The sequence below is a fragment of the Octopus sinensis genome, linkage group LG10 (genome assembly GCF_006345805.1).
Source record: "Octopus sinensis linkage group LG10, ASM634580v1, whole genome shotgun sequence".
NCBI classification, from domain to species: Eukaryota; Metazoa; Mollusca; class Cephalopoda; order Octopoda; family Octopodidae; genus Octopus; species Octopus sinensis.
The window spans coordinates 23633615-23643614 of NC_043006.1; the positions used below are offsets into that span (position 1 = coordinate 23633615).

The 10000-nt window shown below is 38.6% G+C and overlaps 1 protein-coding gene across 1 annotated transcript in view; it reads right to left on the bottom strand.

Annotated features, from left to right (window-relative positions):
- LOC115216356 (A-kinase anchor protein 9) overlaps positions 1–10000 on the bottom strand; it is a 120701-nt gene that overhangs the window by 64431 nt on the left and 46270 nt on the right. The window contains exon 14 of the mRNA XM_036506358.1: positions 857–1018. Within this exon, the coding sequence (XP_036362251.1) occupies positions 857–1018 (162 nt within the window). The remainder of the gene's footprint in view (positions 1–856; positions 1019–10000) is intronic.

Here is a 10000-nt window from a genome sequence, read left to right on the forward strand (position 1 = left end):
ACCATCATTACCGATCTGCACTCAGTCTGCTTAGGCAGTTGTTGTGTCCTAGCATATGTGCTGCTTCTTTTAGTTTTCGTATTATGATGTATATAATTTTTCTCTATTGATTTCATTTAACTCGTTGACATTTGGCTTGTTAAAAGAGAGAGAAGCTGGAGGAGGGTGAGGGTGAGATAAAGAAAGAAGTGAGGAAGAAGGAAGAGATAGACAGGAAAAGAAAGAGAAAAGTAGAAAAAAATAAAGAACGGTGGATAAAGAAACAGAAGGGACAGAGAGAGAGAGAGAGAACGGCTTAGTCTTCTCTAATGGAAAATTAACTTCAGCATTCAAGTGTTCAATCCCAGGTACTGAGAATTAAGCACTCAAGCCATGCATCCAGATTATTGGTTAAAACCAGGGCTGTGGAGTTGGAGTCATGGAGTTGGAGTCAAGGAGTCAGAGACAAGGGGTAGCTGGAGTCAGAGTTGGTAAAAACATACTAACTCTGACTCATAATATTTTAATTCTTTAATCTAAACCAGTTATGACATATAGGCCTACTCAAAGTACAAGCACATGCATAAGTTTTATGAGATATGTCGACCACAATCAATTACATAAAGATGATCCAGAGTCGGAGGTGCCAATAGTAGAGGAGTCGGAGTTGAAGTTTTTGTTTTAATTCCATAACCCTGGTTAAAACTATATCTACCATGGGTTGGGGTAGAAATGTGTTAAATAAAAGGGTAGCAATAATGATAGAATTAATGGTAAGAATGGCTGGTTGGTGAAGAATGGTAAAAATGTTGGGTGGTGGGTTGGAGAAAGAAAAAAAAGAGGGGCTTCATTCGCCTGACATGCATGCACAACATACCACGAGCTCAGACACAACATCATCCAATTTGTCACTGACCACAACATCACTGTTGTCCACTTGAGACCGTAGTTCCGAGATCTCTTTGGTCAGTTCATCAATTTCCTTGTCTTTGCTTTCCAGCATCCCTTGAACTGTGTCGAAGTCTTCCTGTAATTTGGCCTACAAAATTAGAGAAATCAATAGACATATATTCATGGTGTGTGTGCAGAACAGCAAGCTTCCAAACAACAACATATCTATTCATTCTCAATATATTCCAGCAGTTTCAAATATGAATATTTGATTGCTGTTGTTTTTCATCATCAGAGAACACCTCCACCCTTCGCTGAGTTTGGCCTCTTGTTACACTCATTGGACTGATGCAGTAGCTTTGGTTGAGGAGACACACAATGAGGTTGAAACACCAAGGTCTCTCGAAGTCCCATTACACCAGCCAACCAGTGGATTGAGTAAATTGTGAACACAAATTATCTGAAAAGTGGTGGGGATCACTGAGGGCAAAAAACAACAATCAGGCATTCATATTTGAATCCACCAAAGTGGGTTAAAAATGAACAGAAACATTATTGTGTATGTGTGTGTGTGTGTATTTATGATATAAGATATGCGTGTGTGTATATGAGTATGTACAAACATGTGTGCACGTGCATATACATATTGATACATACTTATATGCACACAAACATATTTTACACACATACATGCACAGACATACAACCAAAACTGTAAAAGAATGTATACCCACCACCATCACCATGAAATCAAAGGATGTCTTTAAGAAACAAAATGCTTCTCTGTAATTATCTCAACCAGCAATTACCCAGCTGTAGATTAACAGGGACCACTATAAACATGTGGAACTATATGAAACCATTGGTATAAGACTGGTATTTCTTAAGCCCAAACATGCATTTATGCTGCTACACAAACACACACACGCACACTCTCTCTCTCTTTCACATACACACACATGTAACACGAATACAGTTGTGTAAACAAATTATTTGATAAAATAAGGAACAACAACACACAGCTGTATTAATTACAATAACAACAACAACAATAATATTAATAATACCTTCTTTTACTAGCTACAAGGGCCCAGGATGAAATACAAAGGAAAACATGAACATAAGATACAGCAATGGATTAAAATGGATCAACACGGTGGTGGGGGAGGAGGGCAGAACAGCGATAACACAAACAATACATCAATAGATAACAACAACAACATAAAAACAAAACAGAATTTACAAAATAGTTGTGAGGTGGGGAGGGGGTCAACCACACTGTGTGGGAATTTGGGGGCATCTCACGCCTAACCCTGGATTATCATGATACACCAAAGGCCAGTTAGTTTTTATGGCCAAGACCCTACAGTTGCAAATGGTGACCCTGGGCATTGACAGATGAAGGCATGTTGCTGAGAAGTTAGAGCATTGGCCTGAGAACCACGAGGTCATTGGTTCAATTCTAAGGCCAGTGGTCAAAAAAGATTTCTTTTTCAAACAAGAGCAGAGGTAAAAAATGCAGACAAGTGGGATGGTGGGAGGGATGAGGAGAGGCTGGGGGAGGCATAGAGGGAAGGATGTGGTAGAGTTCACCAAACCTACAACCTGATTGGTGCTTATTTCACTGAGCCAGGAAACATGAAAGACACAGTTCACCCTCAGTGAGAACGGAACTTGGAGCGTAAAAACATTTGCATACCACATTACTATTTCTGATGTCCAACATGCTAGTACTGACAGTGCTAGTGGTGGTCATCAGTGTGGCAACAGCAGTAGCAATTCCTAATTTAGGTGCCAGGGCAACAATTCTGGTGGGGGTACATGGCCTAGTGGATTAGGTATTAAACTCACAATCACAAGATCACAGTTTCAATTCCCAGACTGTGTTGATAATGAGTTCTTGAGCAAGACACTTCATTTCATGTTGCTCCAGTTTGCTCAGCTGTAAATGAATTCCAGCAAGAGTGGGAAAGTTAAACCTGCAATGGATTGGCATCCTGTTCAGGGGGAGTGTTATAATCTCCTCAGACACATACATACCATAGAAATCAAGCTAAGCTCCGGCTATTTGGGTTCTAGGGTTCAGGACAGACCTAAGTCTCCTAAATACAGCAATTCAATTGACCCCAGTACATCTTGGGTACTTTATTTCTTCAAGCCCAAGAGGATGATTGACAAAGTTGACCTAATGGGGTTTGAACTCAAAGCTGAAACAAAAACTGCAAAATAATTTTTCAGGCACTCCAACAATTGTGCCAGTTCACCACTTTCAATGATAATAATAAAATATTATTATTATTATTATTATTATTATTGCTCAGGTGGCAAGCTAGCAGAATCATTAGCATGCCAGGCAAAATGCTTAGCGGTATTGCATCTGCCACTACATTCTGAGTTCAAATTCCGCCAGGGTTGACTTTGCCCTTCAACCTTTCAGGGTCAATAAAATAAGTACCAGTTACGCACTGGGGTCGATGTAATCGATTTAATCCCTTCCACCAAATTTGAGGCCTTGTGCTTCCACTAAAGAGGATTATTAAGGTAGCAAGCTTACAGAATTGTTAGCATGCTGGGCTAAATGCTTAACAGCACTTTGTCCATCTTTGCACTATGAGGTCAAATTCTGCTGAGGTTGACTTTATCTTTCAATTTTCCAGGGTTGATAAAATAAGTACCAGTTACGCACTGGGGTCAATGTAGTTGACTTACCCACTCCCTCCCAAAATTGCTGGCCTTGTGTCAAATTTTGAAACTATCAATATTGTTGTTATTCTTCTGCCTGGTTTAGACACAAGGACAGCAATTTTGATGGGGAGCCATTAGTTGAAACCACCGGTCCTAGAGCTTGACTGGCATTTTATTTTATCAAACTCCAGGGGGACCAAAAGCGAAACTAACATCAATGGGATTGAAACTGAGAATATCAAGAGCAGTAAATACCACAAGGTGTTTTGTTCAATGCTCTGACGAATCTGTCAATACAGTCTTCAGTATAACAACAACAACATTTATAAGAAGAAAAGACAATTTATCTGTATAATGTAAACAAAAAATATATATAAAATACAATATGCAAGGGAAAAAAAATACAATTTGCATCGACAAACACAAAAGAAATAAAATATATAATACAAAGACAATAAAGAAAATAACAAAACAGTAAATAGTTTTTTTTTTAAATTCAAACAAAGTACATTGTAATTTTCTACCACTAACTTCCAACCTTCTCATATTTTCTAGAATATCAATTTTGGAACAGCATTGGCTTTTAGTATCCTGGCTGAAATATTCTACCTGTTTCAACTGGCCAGATCTGGCTTTGCATACCTACTCTACAATGTCATTCAAAAGCTACACAATCATACCATTGAAATGGTATATGATAATGCATGATTAATTCAAAACAAGGCAAATAAATAAGCCTTAAATTTCAGAGAGTAATGCTGAAATGCTAAAGGATTAATTAATACCAACACCATCGGTTGAAAGAAACTCTTGGGAGAGCTGAACAGCAGAGGTCGTCAAAGAATCACCCCCACTCCACACAAATGTTTTGGCCCTGAACTCGTTACACTACATAAGAACCAGTTCGCTTCCAGGTCACGACTCCTGGATACCATTCTGTTCCAACATTCTATGCTACTATCTGCATTGCAACTCTTCTGGGTACTTAAGGTACCCCAGAGCCTAAGTACTTTGGTGTTGGGATCAGTGTAGACTAAGATGCCAGGTGAGTTTCAGATAAATTATGTCATTCAAAATTCACAGCTGTTCCTCTTTGACCATTTCCAGTTGGAACTCAGCTGCTTCTACCATTGTCTTAAGAACTTTGGTTCTCTTTCTCCCAGACAGTGGTGATTACTCATTACAGAGGGGAAAAAGGGAAACGAGTGAGGGGGGCAATGATATCATAATTGCTCCTGAGACTACTGCTGCTGCTGTTTTCCCAGCTGACTGACCCCAGAACAACCATGATCCACCAGAACCACGGTCAATCAAGGACATTCTAGTCACGATTATCCCATTGTTTGTTCAGGCATAGTGTACCAAGGACTACATTATCAGTATGTCCTTCATTTTTTTTAAACAATAGGGTTTGATTTAAAGGAGATTTCTCTGCTATTTCTTGCAGGTCAAGCAATGACATAGAAGAGCTCTCGTTGGTTTTGCCCTTCTTCTTCTTCTTGTTTTGTCCCAAGTCAGACCAGATGCAGCAGATCTACAATCATAGACATTCCAGCTATGACCATCTTATCTTTATTTGAGAACAGTCTATCTATATTATGTATTTTGGATCATATGTCCTATGTGTCCTTCCATTGTTTTTCAGACAGTAGAGTGTCATTGACAGAGAATGACTGCTATTTCTAACAAGGTGAGTGACTGAGGAAGTGCCACTTTTATTGGGGTTGTGCTAATTATTGCTTATGGAAATGAAAGATTGTTAAGAAGCAGAGGGGAGGGGGAGTCACATAGGAGAAATGTATGAGGGGTGGGATGAGGAAGAATTATGGGGAGAGACGATTGGATGGTGTTAGGGGAAATGTGTTGCAACTGGAAGATGAAAAGTCACATGATGCAATGGAATGCTGGGACATACATGACCCAATGGAGTACAACACAATGCAATGCATTACATGGTACAGTAGAGTACAGCATGATGCAGTCAAGTACGACATGATGCAATGGAGTGCAGAAAAATACAATGGCATATAACATAATTCGATGAAATACATGATGCAATGGATAACAACATGATGTGATGAAGATAGCATGGCATGTGGGAGTACAGTATGATGCAATGAGAACAACATGATGCGATAGAATACATGATGCGATAGAGTATAACATAATGCAACTGATCAACGACAAAATGCAGATGGGGACAACACAATGCAAATAGAATGGAGCATGATGCATATGGAGTACAGCACAATGCAATAGAGTATAATATGATATAACAGAGTACAAGATGCAATGAAGTACAACACGATGCATACACAAAAAATGTAATGGCAGTATAAGATTACAAGAAACAACATAATGTAGTAATTATCTGAATGTATGGGCACATGTGCACTATGCATGTACACACGTGTATGCACGCACACATGCAGATGCATATATAACATAATGCATGGCAGATGGTATACCATAGAGTATATACACCCCAATATAAATATGGGAAGCTTCTACTCTTAGACACTGAATCACATCTTTAAGTCACAATATTCTATATTTGATTTTAACTGGAAAATACCTGGGATGTGGCTCATAAATGGAGCAAAGCTAAGACTAAGAAGGGAAAAAAATTTGTACCAAGATTTCGTACTAAGTTAGGGATGCGACTTGTACCTGAGTAAATGTGGTGGTTACTTCTGTTCACTTAAGGCTAGAAATAGTAATCAAATCTTTCTTAAATCATCCTCTACTGTCTTAAAAAAATGAAGGACATATCAGACAATCTTGTTCTACATATACAGGAAACTAAATTGGATGGTCATACATTTGGATCACCTGTAACTTAATTGCTTAATTAGGCTCAAGCCTAGAAATCCCAGGAGAATAGAAGACAGTCAGTTAAATTAATTCAAAGTACTTAAGTGGTATTTTATTTCATTGACACCCAGAAGGGTGAAAATCACATTTGGACCTCAATAGAATTTGAACTCAAATCATAAATAGCCAAAACAAATATCACAAGACATTGTTCTAACACCTTAACAATTTTGCTGATCCATCATCCGATTATTGCAGCAGCTGCTGCTGCTACTACAATTACTACTACTACTAATAATAATAATAATAATAATAATCCTTTCTATTCTATGCACAAAACCTGAAATTTTGGGGGAGAAGGTAGGTTGACTACACTGGCACCTGTGCTCAATTGGTACTTATTTACTGTTCATGCTTTCGGGGCCAACTAAATAAGTACCAGTTGAGCATAGGCCCCAGTGTTATCAATGTATGCCCTCCTCTGAAATTTCATGACTTCTGCCTATGATAAGAAGGAAAATTATTATTATTATTATTATTATTATTATTATTATTATTATTATTATTATTATTATTTCTAATTTAAGGAAGGAAATTAGCTGATGCCATCAACCCCAGTACTTGGCGAATACTTTATCAACCCTGCAGAATGAAAGGAAAAGCTAACTTCACTGGGATTGGAACTCAGAACATAAATAATTGTAACAATAATAATAAAAATAATAATAACAATATGTATACAAAAATTACAAGTGGCGTTAGTATTTTTAAAGAAAATTGAAGACAACAAATGATATTAACTGAAAAATAAACGATTTAACATCACAGTCTAAATATTATATCACAGAGAAACACATAGTAGCAGTGGCTTCAGAGTTTTGCCAAAATGGCTCATCAAGCAGAGAGTATGATGAGCAGTTATTGCCGAAACTTGGGTATCACAGTCACTATGCATTTTTGTCTAAGGACACACAAGCATATTCTTTTACATAGGTATACTATTTCATGGCTAAATTTATTATCTTTTTCACTGCCACATAAAACCACTAACACACACAAACATACACCGTATGTATTATTAACAATAGCAATAACAAACAGCAAGACATCAAACACAAACTACGGCTAAAGAGATACCACACTTATCGCTTTTTATCACAACTCACAATATCTTTCCACACAGAAATCAAACACAAACAACACCAAAACATCAAAGACTTATTTTACGCAAAAAACAGAGCAATAAAGCAGCAGAGCAAAGCTGAGACAATCATGCCTATCCTATTGAGTTTTAGAGACAAGAGAAGAGTAAGGCAAATAAAACGAGGCCTATCTAATTCTGTAAGCTATAATGAATATGTGTATGTAAGGCTTACATGTATGTGCGCGCGCATGCCAGTAAGGCTTGTGTGTGTGTGTGTGTGTGTGTGTGTGTGTGTGTATGCGTGTGTGTGTGTGAGGGAGAGAGAGAGATTGTGTGCGTATGTAAGGTTCATGTATGAAAATGTATGTGGCATGTGTTAGGCTCATGTGTGTGCATAATTTCACTGCTGGAAACGTGTGTAATATTTATGCCTATACATGCATGTGTATGTAAGGACAGACAAGAGTTGATGTGATTTACTTCCAAGACAAGACCCTAATCCAGAAGACCATCAACTAACCACAAACATCTTCCAGCTAAAGCCATGGATTCTTCCCTTATTTTCCCCCTAAAACATAAGACTTCTTAACTCAGTGTGTGCTTCTTTTAAGATGGTGTGATACGAGGGAGATTTGGCTACTATTTGCAGCAGGTCAAGTCACCATTTATAGGGCTCCTCACTGAATTGTGTGTGTGTGTGTGTGTGCACATGCACACACTTGCAGATATTGAACAGGCTAAATGAGTGCTCAATTCTGCATTGGTTTCATATAATCAGGAATCTCCTAACAATTACCAGACCTTCCACATGGAAATGTTGATACTTGTGTCCATCTTGAATGGGAATACACAAAGATACACAAGATTGTACAAGATTTCGGGATAAATTAATAAGAGATTCCTCTTTACGTGAAACCAGTTATAGCCTGGTTAACTCATAAAGTAAGAGAGACTCTGTGTGTGTGTGTGTGTGTGGTGTGTGTGTGTGTGTGTGGTGTGTGTGTGTGTGCGCGTGCGTGCGTGCGTGCACAAACACACACACATGAATGTATGTAAGGGCACTCAATACATTTCAGAGGAGGTAACATATGTAAATTGATAACAATGTGACCCAGTTCCATGCAACATAAAGTTTCACAGACTCATAGAAGAAAACTATCTACAGGGCAGCAAGAGAAAGGTTCATTCAATGGGCCTACAAAACTGTAGGTCACATAGAGAAGGGCCAAATTGTTGCTATAATATATATATATATATATCATCATCATCATCGTCGTTTAACGTCCGTTTTCCATGCTAGCATGGGTTGGACGGTTCAACTGGGGTCTGGGAAGCCAGAAGGCTGTGCCAGGCCCAGCCTGATCTGGCAGTGTTTCTACAGCCGGATGCCCTTCCTATATATATATATATATATATGAGAAATTTAATGACAAGGAAACAGGAATTATGTATATACAGGAATTATATATACATACATCATCATCATCATTTAGTGTCCGCTTTCCATGCTAGCATGGGTTGGACGGTTCAACTGGGGTCTGTGAAGCTGGAAGGCTTCGTCAGGCCCAGTCAGATCTGGCAGTGTTTCTGCGGCTGGATGCCCTTCCTAACGCCAACCACTCCGTGAGTGTAGTGGGTGTTTTTTATATGTGTGTGTGTGTGTGTGTTGTGTATATATATATATATATATATATAATGGGTTAGAAGTTTACTCGAGACCATGGGGTTTCAGGTTCAGTCTTACAGTGCAGTACCTAGGACAAGTGTCTTCTATTATATCCTGAGCAAAGTGGATTTCATGGACAGAAGTTCCATTGTATGTGTACGTGTGTGTCAAGGTGTTTATGACTCCTTTAACAGATAGGAGGGTCGTGTGTGTGGTATGTTGTTAGGCGGACGTTGATGATGAGGATATATATATATGATGGACTCTCATGTCATTAGACGATGTATAAGGTTTCAACAATTTCTTGCCAAACAATGACACAGATGATTTGTTGATAGTGATCAAATGTTTGTGGAGACAGAAGCTCACACCCTCCATCAAATCTACATTACCTGTACAGGTGTAACAGGTGCCACATGCCAGATGACAAAATGATTGCAGAGCAGCATGAAAAGATGGGATTTGCCCAAGAACACAACGCAATCCCCAGTCTGGGAATTGAAACGACGATCTCACAATCATGAGTGCAACACCCTAACCACTAAGCCATGCACCTTCACATACATACTTACATGTATATATATATATATATTATATATATATATATATATATATATATATATATATATATATATATATATGAAATCAAAATCACTGACATGGCCGATGACAGGCACTCATGCCAGTGGAACGTTAGTAGCACCATCCAAGCATGACCATTGCCAGGGCCGCTGACTGGCTCCCGTGCCAGTGGCACATAAAAACCACCATTCGAGTGTGATCGTTGCCAGCGTCGCCTTACTGGCACGTGCTGGTGGCAC